This window comes from Sylvia atricapilla, chromosome 3 (genome assembly GCF_009819655.1).
Source record: "Sylvia atricapilla isolate bSylAtr1 chromosome 3, bSylAtr1.pri, whole genome shotgun sequence".
Lineage (NCBI taxonomy): Eukaryota > Metazoa > Chordata > Aves > Passeriformes > Sylviidae > Sylvia > Sylvia atricapilla.
Window position 1 is genome coordinate 44,097,380 of NC_089142.1, and position 15,247 is coordinate 44,112,626.

The following is a 15,247-nucleotide window of genomic DNA, read 5'->3' on the forward strand; positions in this document are numbered from 1 at the left end:
TCAGTTGGAACCTTCCTGCACTGTGTGCTGGAAAGGAACTTGCCCCGAGGCATAAATGCATCACATAGCTAATTCAACATGTCTTCTAATGAGTGGGAATCAGCCGTATTTCCAGGGCTCTGCAGCAAAGGTGAGGATAGGTGAGATGAGGGGCTCTAGCAGCATGCAAAGGTGTCCCTTCCTCTTCTTTGAGACACAACCTTGTGGGACAGTAGAACCCACATATCTTGAAGCAAACTGTGCTGATTTTCTAAAGCTTATTAAAAAGGATTAGCATAACTTCTAATACTCATGGAAGTATATACTGGGATGTAAACAGGAAAGAAAATAGCTCCTAGAAAGTCTTCAAATTGGTCAAAAGCCAGAGAAGCTCAGCTTAGGCATACACTCACATATATGTACCATGATTTAGTTGAAAGCACAGAGTCTGGAGAGGGGGAGAATCCTAACACAAGGACACAATCCATTTACACGCCTGTCGTGTGTAAGCCTTCAGACACATGCACTGCTTTGAAGCCAATACAATCGCAAAGCTCGTGTCAAACTATAGGCAGAGGAATCACTACACAAAAATCAGACTAATCCGCTGTTGAATGTTTCCCAGCAAAGTTCAAGGAATGTCAAGATGGAAAATACCTGCTTAAACGGCAAGCTTTTCAGTTAGAGATCATCCTACATAATGAACAATTTATAGCCCTCAAAAGCTTACCTGTTTCACATTCCATTTGCAGAAGCAGCCGGCCAACTCAAATGAGCGTACACAGAGGCAAAGCAGTCTGAACTAACCAGACTGCATGCTAGCTCTGTCTCAGCTGGGGTTGTAAAAGGGAATAAAGAAGTACAAATCCGACTTTTCATAGTGGGATAGTTCTTAAATACATACAGGAAATAACTCTGTAACAAACTAGGCTTCAGCAGTCCTGCTGTATGTAAAAGCCCCTTAATTTAAGACTTTAGTTGTACTCTTCATTATATTACAATTACATTTTCAGACTCTCAAATTTTGAGCTTCAATAATTTTATGTAATTAACTTAACAAACTAAGGACACAGAGGGGAAAAAAATGTATCCAGTATAGATGCATTATTTTTAAATATGGATAGGAGCAGCTAATTTTTGCAGCAAATGAACAGAAAAGCAAAATTACTGCTTTTATTTTTTACTTTACAAACTTTATTTAAGCTGCCTCATTAATTTCTTCTAAATGTAAGAATCTGCTCTTTTAGTCTCTGCTTGTATGGCATATTTCATTTTGTGCGTATTTTCACTTGTAGGAACAACTTAATCCACACAACCTTCTTCAGAATGATATTCAGTAATTAAAACTGAATACAAGTCAAAACACAGATTGCTTAGCTACACTTTTCTTCAGTTGAACTGCTAGATATGCTGGTATACTGCATTTTTACTTTTAAGCTTTTGTTCAAGCCATTGGCATTAAAGCCTTACTTCATTCTACAAGTGCCAAGACTCTGAAAAAATCACCAACTGGGTTTTGGTTATTTAAATTCAGCTTAAAGAATAGTCTTGCAGTAGTACAGCCAAGTTGAGGCTCAGATGAGACATGATCTCCTCCACAACGTATCTGTACTGTTTTGCAATCTGTGCCCTTGCAGATCCTCAAAACTTCACTGAGCAAACCCATACTGGCTCTGCTTTGAGTGAGAGGCTGGACCAGACATCCCCCAGAGGTCCCTTCCAACTTCCATTACTGTATGATTCTGTAAATAGACTTTAAAGTACCATGCTCTCAGTCTGTTTGTTTTAAAAAGGCAAAGAGAGGATTTCTCATCCACACCACAGAAGTGAAGGATTTGCCTTTCAGACCAACTGCTCTGGATTGCTGTTGGACAGAACGGCTGGTCTGAGGGCAGCAAGAGGTGAAAGAGGAAAGCTAGGAACTGCTGGATTTTGGAGACTGAAGAATTAAAGGAGTCAAAAACTAAGCAGGTGTTCAAGTACAAAGTCAACTAATTTCAAATCTTCTCTGCTGAGACATTTCTGCTTCATGACCCAAAGGAAAGAAGATTCCTTTCATACAGTGCTACCTGTAGGGAGCAACGAATCGGGGGCAGGATGGGGTGGGAAGACTCACTGAATATGTGGCGAATATTTTGGCTGTCATAGACCTTACATGCAACAGCAGAAAGAGAGCACTGAAATTCCTGATTTTTTTTCCATACTCCAACCTAGGATTAATTATTTCAGTGGCAAAATATCAAAAGTAACTTCAGATTTTTTTGATTTTGTTTTAGAAGGATGATCCTAAACCAGGTAATTTGTTATCTACTGAAATCTTTGAATATTATGCATTCTCTCTGATCCTGAAGTGAGCTAAAATATTCTACATTTCTGAAGTGCACAGTACTTGCTGAAACAAAAAAAAAAAAAAGAACAACCCCAAACCCAAAATCTAAATTGATCTGTGGCTGAGTGACGGAATAATACTCATAATGTCAGCAGTGTTTTGCACTGGCTTTCCTAAATCTGCTTTCCCTTTTGTGGGAACAGCATACTTAATAAGCACTGGTGTTTTAGATTGCTGAAATGTTAACCTTAAAAAGGTATCTACATATTTCATAGGTAGTAGATAAGTTCTGTCAATTTTTTTTGTTTATTTTCTAAAGTACTTCAGAATGTTTCAGCATCCATTCTTGTGGCTGGATGTAGGGTTGAGCTCTTCTTTCTCAAAAAAAAAAAAAAAAACCAAAACCAAACCAACAAACCCTAGACAATCACTCATTTGCATCACTTGATAACATCACAGGATTTAAATTTTTTTTAAGTTTTTGTTGGCTATATGCAACAGTATATGTCAGCTGAAACTGGAACAGTATTTATCAAATATTTTCTGAGAAACTTTTTCTCTACAAAAGGTAAAGAAATGCATCTTCAAAGTGCCCAAACGCTTTGCAAAAGCCTCCACCAGTAGAGCAGAATTTATTTTCTTTATTTATCTGACAAACAGAAAAATTTCCTTTTTTACTTCAAACTGAAACCCACACTACATACAGGATGAGACCAAATGTGGGGAGGGTTGTCCCCAACAGGAGAGGAAAGATGGCCTGCTACAGGGAACACTGCTGTTACACAGCTCTTACAATACTCTGCCAAAAAATTACAAGCCATCCTGAAACACTGATTGATTGAACACATTCTTTATTATCTTAGAAGGGACACCAAAGCCTTTCTACGTCTTTCACAATGAACATAACAAGACTCATCAGCTTTTCAATTCAAAAAATGGCAGTTGTGAAGACCCTTTACCCAAAAGCATCATTTTCTTAAATCCCACTGATGCAAATAGTGATTGTTAATTGCCATCTTAGCACACAGAATCAATCAACTTTGTATTTATGTTAAAACATGTGATGATTATTTGCTTTAATGAAACAAAAGTTATGCTGGACTCTCACCGCAAAGAAGTGGGAAAATACCCACTGATTACAAAGATGCAACTGATTGTTGCTACTGGATGTACATCTTGGTAATTCAGGTATTAATTTCAAAAAATAAGAAAATTGCTTCATCTGAATGGTTTTGGATGCTTTTGTAATAACTAACACATCTAAAAAGCCCCATCTTCATTAAATCACTGACTATGCTGTGTTTTTTTATCATATGTAATAAAAGGAACTAATGGCAGTGGTTGCTCCAAAACAAACAAGACAAATCTTCATGCAAAACCCACACGGGCCATAAGCACCTACAAACAACAACTCTCTGTTTTTAACTCTTTGCTGCATTTCAGGAGCAAGAGGATGAACAGCCTGTGGCCTACAGCCCAAGACACACGTCACGATGACTCCCTAGCACGTTAACAAAGCCATGGGATGGCTGTCCCTTACACCATGGGGCTGCAGACCTGCAGCCAGCACTGCACAGGATGGCTGCACTCGCCGTGGCAGTCAGCAGTGGGGTGGGCAAGGGCAGCCTGCACCTCTGGCTGGCACTGTGCTATTGTTATTTATTAGCAGCATGGCAGTAAGCTACCACTGAGAAACCTTCTTGTAGCCAAATGTGACCTTTCCCATTTTTCTTCTCTCTTTCCTACCATATGGGAAGTCAAGACTTCAGTGCCATGCAGTGTATGAACAGCTGGGTCTACCCCATCCTCACTCATCCCTTCCAGCACTGTACAAACTCAGCTCCTGGTGTTGATATGGTGCACAATATTTCATATACAAACCAAAAAGTATGTCACAGCATACTATGCCAGACTATGCCATGCTTTCAATGCCAGTTTGGATGAAAAGCCTCTGTAAGAGACAGCAGAGCAAATGGACAGGGCTACAGTAAAAAAAAAAAAAAAAAAGTTTTGCTATGTCCTCTCTCACTTGACTTAATTTATCTTTTCTGAATATTGCATTTAGAATAGTAACAAATCATTGCATAGCACAGTCATCAGCTGCAAAATACAAGATTTACTTCTTTATTTAGTATTATATTATAATTTTTCTAGAGCCTTGGCCAGAAAACAAGAATTATTCCCAGCTTGCTCATTTCTGCTTCTAGTTGGGCCTTTGTTACACTCCTTTAACAAGCTTGTAAAATGCCAAGCACCATTAAGGCCTCGACCTTAGCAGAGAGTTTTTAATCAATATTATCAAGTGGTAACAATTAAATTGAGAATCTCAATTTGTTGTTTGAAAATTACAGAGCGTATCTTGCACGAAAGGTATATGTAACACGAATAAAAGCTTGATTTTAAGAAGTCTGATATTTTTTGCCACATACAAATGAGGGAGACAGGAAAATTGCTATTCCTTTCAACAGCATACATGAAATTTGTCCCTTGTATGCATTGGTACTTTCCCTTTTGTTATCTGAGAAACACCACAAAAACAGCTGAAACAATTCTTTCATGTCTGGAAGAGACTTTCAAACACCACAATGATGGATCAATAATTTGTCTGGATGCAGTGTGATAGCAGGAAAAAACAGAGTGAAAGACTCAGATACTAATGTGAGAAAATATATTCAAAACCCAGACCTTAATTCTTTTGTGATATAAAAATCCTTCTGATAAAAAGATTGAGCAAACTGGGATAAAAAATCCCTAAAAATTTTTTCAGAACATAGTGACCTTACTGATATGACAGTCTCAGACCTATTCAAATTAATAGAAAGCATTTCACTTCTATATTTGTGTCAGAGACCTCACTAAACTTGCCAGTACAATGTAGGGTTTTTTTTTTTGTCAGTGCAAAAAAATCAGGGGTACCATTTTAATATAACATGCATCAAAAGAACAATTCAAAATTCTTAAGCAGTCTCAAAATTGAAATAAGACTTCCACCTTTTAAGGAGGCATGTTAAATATGTGGATCTCCATTTCTCAAATTTACCTTCATTATTTGAACTGAAAGTGCAGCATGCAAGGTGAAACTTTTTAAGTAGGCTAACAACTTTTGTATACATATATTTAAGAGTTTACCTAAAGGAATAATATTTTTTCTCAATTAAGTGGCACACTAAAGTTCATAATAAAAACTAAGAAAAATAATTGAAACTTTCAAAAGTTCTACACCTAGTTCTGGTGATTTTTGCTTTTACAAAATTAAAGGGGGGATATTTTGAAGGGTCAAACAGAAACAAGCTCCCAGATTTGATTAGGAATGTTAAAGTAACTGTATCAACTGAACAGAAAGATGAAAAGGGACTGTGATGCTGAGAAGAAAAGACTGAGCAATGTGCAAAGCACTGGTGATGCAAGAGAAAAGACAATACAGCAAAAAGCAAAAAAAAAATAAAGAATTTGTACAGCACAAGACACCCTCTAATTGGCTGTGTGCATGTGCTGGTCAAGTTATGCTGCTGGGGACAGCTACAGGTTCTTGAGTTCATTTAGCATAGATATAACTAATGACCACTTTTACTTCAACACAGAAAAGAGGGACGTGATAGCCTTGGTTTTTGAAACTGACTTCTTAAAAAAAAAACAAAACAACCACTGACTGTTGTTTGAACTCACAAAAATCATGCAGAATTTTTCACTATCATTCACCTCATAATATCTGTGCTTGTGCAAGAGATATTTACCCAAAGCCACCAAAAATCACGTGCCTTCTGGCAGAAGTCAATTGCTCAAAATACAAAACTTGAAGGGCTTTCTCATCTTCTTTATCTTTTATTCAAGTGTCCAAGTTGCTTAAACATAATATAAGTTTTAAAATTTCATGTGAAATATCCAAGATCTGAAATAATTTCAGTCAAAGTACAGAATACCCAGACAAATGTTTGATTTAGTAAAGCAAATTCAGATGTTTTCTTTCCCCTTTGTCTTTTTTTTTTCCCAAGTATAGAAATGACACTGTGTGGATCACAATTATAACAATTAAAAGGAGAAAACTCATTCTGGACTTGCCAAACTAAGTAACCTAGCTTAAACATTCACAGGAGTGTCCCTGAGACATGTCCAAAGAATAAATTTGGTGTTCTCAGCGGTGATTTAGAAGAAAGAAAACTGATACAACTGGTGTAGAGAACAATCTAAAAGCACAATGATTTTAAATAGCAAAGTAAGTTGAGATCCTTCTGACGTTCTAAGAGAAAGGAAGGGCAGAGAGGTTTTTTAATAATCCAAATTGCAATTTTTCTTAATACAGAATAATTACAATAATCTGACCTGTACTTGTGTGTTAGCCTTCCATATGAGCAGCAATCAGTCAGAGCTGTAACGCTCTTCAGGCCCCACTTCAAGAAGCAATTTTCAATCATGCATGTGGCTCAGTAATTTATATATTATTGCCCACTGATGCTGGAGATAACTGACTGGACTTCATGATCTGCTTAAGACTCAGAACAAGTCAGGCTCATGGTCAGAGAGCTGGGGACACTGTGTCATCTCTCTTCATCACAAGCCTGCTGTGCTCCAATATTTAACCAGGGGAACCTTGCCAGCCATCTCCTGCAGCCCTTTAAGAGTTTTAAGGTGTCCCAGCTACTTCCAGTAAAGCTACTTAGTTCAGGTCTGCATTTATTATAGAGAAGTAGCAAATACAGTGCTGTAAAGCTAAAAGTTGTAATGGGGACTGGAAGAAACTAAATTATTGTATGTATATATTTTTTAATTGATGGCATGGAACTAAGGAGAGATTTAAAAAAATTAGCAGTGTACTCTACCAATAGAGAGAGACCACTGATAGGATCTAACCTGCAAATGATTCCAGGAAAAAAAAAAAGACAGCAAATGCCATCAGAAGCCTGGTTTAAAAATCGAGTTTGGGGAAGTAAATGGGAGAAATGACAGTAAAAGTGATTATTCAATAACTATATCATTAAATTACTATTATTAGTTACATTATTAAAATACTATTAATTAATAGCTATATTGTATAGTTACAGTACTGCCATTAGTAGCTTTTTAAAATCAAGAAATTGCACAAGCCATTCTCCCTCCCTTCACACAACTTACAACCTAGCTTTAATAAGGAAGTTCCTCTCAACTGTCAAGAACATTCTTGAAAATATTTTTAAAAATATTGAAAATGAGATATAAATGTAATTTACCAACCTTCTTGTAGTCCACAATGTTTCCTTTTCCTTGTGCCTTAAAAAGAAAGAGATTTTATATCAGACACTACGTACTACAAACTAGAGTTGCAAGAATAAAGAATGCAATTAAATGAGCTACTACTTTAAACATAACTTACTTTCTTTAGGAATCTGATACAGAAAACCCTAAAATACAACCAAATGTGTTACCAGCTTACACTATATGGTTCTGTTTCAGATGAGAGCTGCAGATACTCAGTGTAATTTTTAGGCTTTTTTATTATGACTTGTAGTTAAACATTTGGTGAATACAAAATGTTTTGGTCTTAAAAAATCTTGCTGTTTGCATTAATTAATCTCTCCCATGAGATTCTGAAATAAACTAAACTTCCTATCAGCAATAACAGGATTTACTTTCTTTAAATAGAACTCTCTGTATACCTACACTGACTTGCATGAGGCAATAGTCTAGAGCTCACAAAAGGAGCTGTTGGACTCTGTCAGAGCTGTTACACCCAGCTTAGAGGTGCTTTTGATTTAAGTACCAGCATCACCTTTTCAGTAAGCGACAGACAAACACAACCTGTAACTTCTAACACATTCAGAAAGAAATACAAATAATTTTTAAATTTCTTCTTGCCCAGATGCAGGCAAAAATAGTCCAACTTCCTGAATTTTGTCACAGAATGATGTAGAAGTCTTTCTCACTTGGTGGCAGTGCTCTGACAGAACCAGAGCATTAACACTTAGCCAACCTGAAACCCCTTCCCTGAGATCTGATCTAGATGGGCCATTATCATTTCATTCAACTCCAGCTCTTCTCTTTCCAGGTTCACTGAGGGAAAAAAAAAAAAAAATCTCCTGTTTCTTTCCCTCTAGCTTCCTCAAGGAAAGACCCCAAACTCCAGTTCTTCTGCAGTGTGCCTCCTGAAAAGATGTAGATTACCTCTCCATGTCCTCTGAGGACTTCAGAGATCAGCCCAAAGGAATAGACCAACTGGGATAATGAGCAGAGCTGAGACCTCCACTGAGAAGGAACACTATGTGGTAAGCACAGCTTCAAAGAGATGTTGCCAAGATGGCCCAGACTTGAAAAATTAATTAATTTTTGTAAAGGAGGAAAGAAATAGAGAAAAGAACTGATGAGAGACTAAACAAATGAACATGAAGGAGAACAGCAGATAACAGAACTGCTTCCTCTGAAAGGAGAAAGGGGATTTATCCACAAAACTTTTTTACTTCTCTTTTAAGTCTTCTCAGAGCCAGCTTTTCTGGAATGCATGTTAAGAAGGCAGCCTGATAGCATTTGGGAATAGCAAAACCACTGCCAATTACTGCTTCCTTATTTGTATATTCCCATCTTCTTTGATTGACCTTACAGCTTCTTCAAAATATATCTAGTAGTTGTATTGTGTATTAGAACACCAGAAACATGTTCCTTAACAAGTGATTGCTTATATGCAGATTCACACTGCAGCAGAAGTGTTTGAGGAAGATGCTTTTCAGCCACAGCAATATCAGGAAAGGTATGCTCAGTGTGCCTCCTCCTGTGCTTATCCTCATTACCAACAGCAAGAATATTTTCTCATGATCTGCTCCTGTCAAGCATTCAAGTCAATGGCTGTTGTGCTCCTCCAGGAAGCAACCTCATCCAATCTGACTCCTAAGCCTTTTTACTACAACTGCATCATTGCTTTTTTTCTTTATTTTATCCTCACAGTAGTACTTTACCTCTCTAACTTTCCTCGACCCTCGTCTCATTCACATAGATGGTTTTTTTACCATTTGCATGAGACTTGCTCAACTGGTTAAGCTTCTGACAGGGCCTGCCTGCACAGCATGTGCTTTACCTATTAAAACCATACAAATGACACTGCACGAGGAGGTGGCTTATGAGCGTACCCTTCTGAGCACTGCCAGTGTAAGGAAGTCTCTGGTGTAAGCGCTTGGCCTACACTGAATGGCACATAATGAATGTGACTGTGGGTGATATCTCAAAGAGTTTGTAGTTAATCAAAGATAACTTTCCTCTCTAAACCAACACAAGTCAAGAAAGGCTCCTGGATTTGGTGTTCCATATTGTAGTTGGTACTAGTGGTAGTAAAGTAAATAACATGTATAAAGTATGGATATAATAAATAAATGTAAGAGGTACAGTAGTACTAGTAGATAGCAAGTAGTTTTGCATAGTACATGTCACTTGGCACCCTCACCCTTTTCACACAGAAGTGCTAATAGTTTTTATAATGCCCATTTTTGGTATGAAAATTTAGTAAGCAGACAGACGGCACTCCTGGAGTCCTGCAACCTCCTCTAGATTCTGCAGATGGGAAATTGTTTCAAAGCTTTTATACACTGTGCTGTGGAAATGCCATTATTTTCCAACTGCAATAATCCAAATCCATTTACATTCTATTCACATATGAGCCTTGCGTTGTGACTGTTGAGTTCCAAAAATCCTCATCATGCTTTATGAACTACCAGTCCCTAATTCCAAAGTGACAATAGGTTTGCTTCATTTTAAGCAAATGAAGCTTATTCCCCCACTCTATACCACTGTAGGACTGTAGATTCTGCATACACCTCCCAAAATTTCACGGCTGAAGAGACCATGCCTCTTGACTGCAGTATATAAAGGCAGGTTAGAGTGCAGAACTAGGCAGAGGTTTAGACTCCACATCCTGTACCTGATTCCTGCTTTCAAACCAGCAGAGAAAGGAGCCACCAGCAAGCACATCTTGAACAAATATGCTTGCACAGAGCCAGCTTCTTATTGAAGGCAGCAGCCTTTCTAACAAACTGTATAACAACAAGCATCAATTTCCAAATGGCAGTCATCACTGTTGTTTAGACAGACAAAACATGTCCAACTAATGCAGGAACTCAACAGAATGCTTAATTTTGGCCATTTTGGTGCTTTCCCCTCCCCCTTTCTCTTCTGGCTGTCTTCTACAGTTATCTCTTTGCACTTCAGCAACATCCAGGAAGCTATTCATGGACCTGAATCCTGCTGTGGTACATGACAGTTACTGCATAGATATTTTACTCTTATTGCCTTCCTCATGTCAAAATTAGAGGAAAAGAACAGGTAAATAAGAGAATTAGGAACAAGGGTATCAGACAACTAGATCTCAAAACTATTCTGTGGTGGTCAGAATCTTTCCCCTTCCATTGAAAATTACTACTCCCAGCATCATGTTGGGAGAAGGAAATGCGTGCCTACCTTTCAACCACTGTGATGGTTGAAGCTCTCTGCTTTAAGCTGCCAGTGAAAGTAGCTTTACTGAGATGTGCAGAGGAACATTTACAAGCAGTGCAGAGGAACACACATATGCTCCACACAAATGAATCTGCCTGTTACACTGATATACAAAAGTCTGACAGCTTGACTGTCAGGCCCCTAAACTTCCCCTTGTTTAAGTGTGGATGAGAGAGGTACTAAGCAGTGGAGAGCATAGGAAAAACCATCTTGTCAATTTTTAAGTTCCTCTGCAGATTGAAAGTATAGATAGGAAGAAAAGAACACACGGCAAAACCAGGAAACAGTGCTACACAGTGCTTTATTTTACCTCTCTAATCTGTTTAAGCCATGCCTCCCTTCCACGGAATTCCTGATGAAGGATTGCAGGAGCAGAATTCAAACTGAAGGCTATGGTGTCACTAGAACTTTCTCTAACAAATGGCTGCAGGTCCGAATGTAGCTGAAAAAGAAGAATACACACACACATTCAGTTCCCAGGAACAGTTCATACATATCCACCCACTCCTCAAACTGAGGTCCACATCCTGATTCTACACCTACTCACCACTTCCTACTTTGACACTTGTACTCTAGTTGCACTTTTTCAAGTTTGGGGGAGGGACAGAAACACGTCGAAAGCCTTGCAGTGGTGCAAAGATGTGGTAAAGAGAAGCATGTAGAGAGTCTGCAAAGACAGATAAAGGACAGCTTGCAGAGCTGGGCAAGCCATGGGACACAGCCAGGTAGGAGACCGTGGAGTGGCAAGAAACAGAGAAAATATAAAGGAGAGAATGATCCAGTCTTTGGTGGGAAGAAGATCAGGTTTTAATCTGTGCAGAGTACCTGAGGAAGCAGGTACAGTATGACCTTCCTTCTGACAAAGCTAATGCTGCATAGCTAGGAGCCTTCTATGAAAATTATACTTAATACACAACTATGTGCCAATGATTGATGAATCTATTAATATTAGAGCATACACAAAATATTAAGGATATAACTGCACTTGAAGTAATTTACTGGTAGAATTGTACCTAGTAATAGCATATAGTGGCATTTCTGTGGCAGTAAAACTGTGCTTTATAAAACCACCTCCTTCTCCTATAGGAACCAGAAACTGCATAAATCAACTCAGCTGAAGCAGATGGGAGGTCTGTCTGCCTGTCTCAAGCTACATCTAACCTCACGTGATGCAATACAGCAGAAGCAGATCTGTGTTTTCCTCTGGACTAACTCTAGCTGCAGACTCAATGTCTTCTAGTGGAGGTCAGAGACCTTGTCCAGGAAATGCTACTGCTGTAGAGGTGTGGGATGCCCCTGTCCAGATGTGGGGACCTCCCTCCTAGTCTTCTAGCTGCCCTGTACAGAAGTTCCCTCCACAGCAAGTTACTCAGAGGGGATATGGCTCAGCCCATGCAGCTGCAGACAACTGAGCCTCACGGTACAAACCTCTGCATGGCATGGCAGCAGCCAAGACCCAACACATTATGCACAGACTGAGGAATGAGAGGCTGGAAAGGAGTGCTGCAGAAAAGGACCTAGGGGTCCTGGCTGATGACAAGTTGAACGAGTCAGCATTGCCCTGGCAGCCAGGAAGGCCAGCTGCATCCTGAGGGGCACCAGGCACAGCATCACCAGCCGGGCAAGGGGATTGTCCCACTCTGCTCTGTGCTGGGCCAGCCTCATCTTGAGTCCTGGGGGCAGCTTTGGGTGCCACAATATAAGAAAAGCATTAAGCCATTAGAGAGTGTCCAAAGGAGGCTACAAAGATGGTGAAGGGTCTTGAGGGGAAACTGTATGAGGAACACTTAAGGTCACTTGGTGCATTCAGTCTGGAGGAGACTGAGGGGAGACCTCACTGCAGTCTGCAACATCCTTGTGAGGGGAAGAGGAGCAGCAGGCATTGATATCGTCTCTGTGGTGCCCAGGGACAGGACCTGAGGAAATGGCCTGAAGCTGTGCCAGGGGAGGTTTAGGATAGATATTAGCTAGATATTAGTGGATTGGCACTGGAACAGGCACCCCAGGAAGTTGTCACAGCACCAAGCCTGACAGAGTTCAGAAGTGTTTGGACAATGCTCTCAGGCACAGGGTGTGACTGTGAGGGATGGTCCTGTGCAAGGCCAGGAGTTGGACTCGATGATCCTTATGGATCCCTTCCAATTCAACATATTCTATGACATGTTTCCTCCTGCAACTCCTGTTATTGGGACAGTGGATTTAGGAATAACATAGGAGCAGAGAAGGTAAAATTTTAAGCTGCTGCAGAAAGATGTGCTAGAAGGAAGTTAACTGAGCCTTTAATGTAATAAGCTCCATTGCCAGGAGTGTGATTTTGGTAGTTCACAAGTGCTGTTCATACCAACAGTTTCTGCAAACATCTCACTCCATACAGCAAATTTCTCAACACTCACCTGCTGGCTAAAGTCTACAGCATAAGTCATGTAGTATACAACAGAGCTCATGAGCAACATATCTTACAAGCCTTCTCTTCTACGTTTAAGTTCCCAGAACAAAAGGAAAAGGTGTACCTTATGACTCATAGACATATGCTTCCCATACTGGAATGCCATGTCCTGGATCTCAGCGCTGTGCTTTGCTAGCTCCATTGCAGCCTGGCAGCTCTTTGCCAGCAAGGCACTGTGTGACAGGAAAACCTGCTCCTTCCATCTAGATATGCCAATATCGTCTGTGAGGCAGTTCTCCTGAAAACGAAACAAAGGCTAACATGAAAACACCAAAACTGCATGTGTTGGCTCACGGAAGTTAATAGTGTGGCAGAGGTGAGTAATGTGTGGTAAGTAAAACAAACAGAACTCTGGGTGCCGTGGTGCCAAATAAATTCTTTTAGGGATGAATAGAGGCAAGTATCAGAATAAATATATTGGCAGCTTCAAACAAAAAACTTTTCCATTTTTGTCTCAAAAAATACAATGAAAATACATGAAGCTGTCAACAGATTCAATATAAATCTTTTGTTAATTACTGTATCATCACACTGAACATTAACAGCCAACTACAGACCTCATGAGGAACTGGAGAGAAAAAAAAACCCCACAACCAAAACTCCAAAACACCCCAAAAAGCAACACTCCCCCTGCCCCAGAGTACACCTGCACTTCAGCCCCTTCCCAGTTATCGAGAACCATCAATCTCAAACAAACTTGAGAAGTCCCTACAATTTGTCCTTTGTAGTCAACAAAGCAACTCTAACAGGCATTGAGAATTCTTATAGACTGCACTGAAAAAATGAAGGGCTGTGAGAGAGGACTTGTAGCTCTTCTGATCCAATATTAAAGGTGAGGAGTGGCTGAAAGTGTTAAAAAATAAAGTTGCAATTGAGAAGTGTCAGGGATTAATTAACTTTCTCAGGGGCTGATAGAGGCATCTCAGTTATGCCTCCCCTGAACTTTAACACCTTGACTGTAAGGTCAGATATGCTTAACCCATCTCAAAATCTTTTGTATCTAAAGTATTTATTTGGATTACTTACCATAGTGTTTTAATTAACACAAATCAAATACTTTCTCCCAAAATCCAAATTCAGCTGCCATTCCTTTCACTCATAAGGTGTTAATATGCCACAAATTCACTCATGTCTTCAAAGCTAGACATTACTTTAATCTGTCTCACATACTGTCATGTTTTCAGGTAGTCTCTAAAGAGGGGGGGGAAAAAAAGCCCAAAACCAGAGAAGATCACAGCTCTTTTGCTTAGAAAAAATAAAATCAGTCATAAGAAGGTAGAGAAAAAATTTTAAAGCACAAAAATGTTAAAATTTTTGGAATTTCTCAATTCAGCTAAATCTGTAACATACAGTAAGCCAAAAGATATTCTTTAAAAGAGTAATATAAAAACCTCTCTCATAAAACAAACCTTTCCCCTCAAAGTGATGTCAATTAATTTACTTAGAAATGAGCAAGAAGTAATACTGTGTGACCCTATAGTTTTCTAGCAAGGTATTATCTGTCATGAAATCAGTAACAAATGAAATAGAATCCATCCGTTCAGCTCTAATTTTCCTCCCTTATGGATATCACCCAGAAGTGCTGTGTTACAAGGGAGAGGATAATTTGAGACTAATGGAAAAAGTAGGAGAATTCTGCAATGCCAAGTAACACAGAGCCGTATCAAAATGCCTTTGCTTTCAGACATACTATTAAGTTATACAAGGAAAGTGAAGAACAGAGAAACCACATGTTTGCTATTATGCATACGACAACTTACAAAGTCAAGCCTAAACTTTCCTCTGTTTCTGTATTTTTGTTTTAATATCTTAACTCAGCCCAGAGCATGTGCAAATTCCCATGACTGGTAAAATCTCAAAATGAGCATTTAATTCAAGTAGTTTCCCATATATCAAGTCTCTTTTTTTTTTTTTTTTTTTTTTTCCCCATTAAATATAGGTCAATTTATTTTAAATTTAAAATCAGGAGCTGTTGGAAGACGAAACACAATCTTCTCCTTAACAACCAATCTGCTCAGTGAAAAAAACCCCAGTATTTACTAAAA

General features: G+C 39.0%; 1 protein-coding gene across 1 annotated transcript in view; it reads right to left on the minus strand.

The window, feature by feature from the left end:
• Positions 1-15,247, minus strand: part of PDSS2 (decaprenyl diphosphate synthase subunit 2) — a 113,388-nt gene that overhangs the window by 4,146 nt on the left and 93,995 nt on the right. Inside the window, exons 5-7 of the mRNA XM_066315212.1 lie at positions 13,267-13,440; positions 11,067-11,198; positions 7,517-7,552 (exon numbers count right to left, since the gene is read on the minus strand). Of these exons, the coding sequence (XP_066171309.1) occupies positions 7,517-7,552; positions 11,067-11,198; positions 13,267-13,440 (342 nt within the window). The remainder of the gene's footprint in view (positions 1-7,516; positions 7,553-11,066; positions 11,199-13,266; positions 13,441-15,247) is intronic.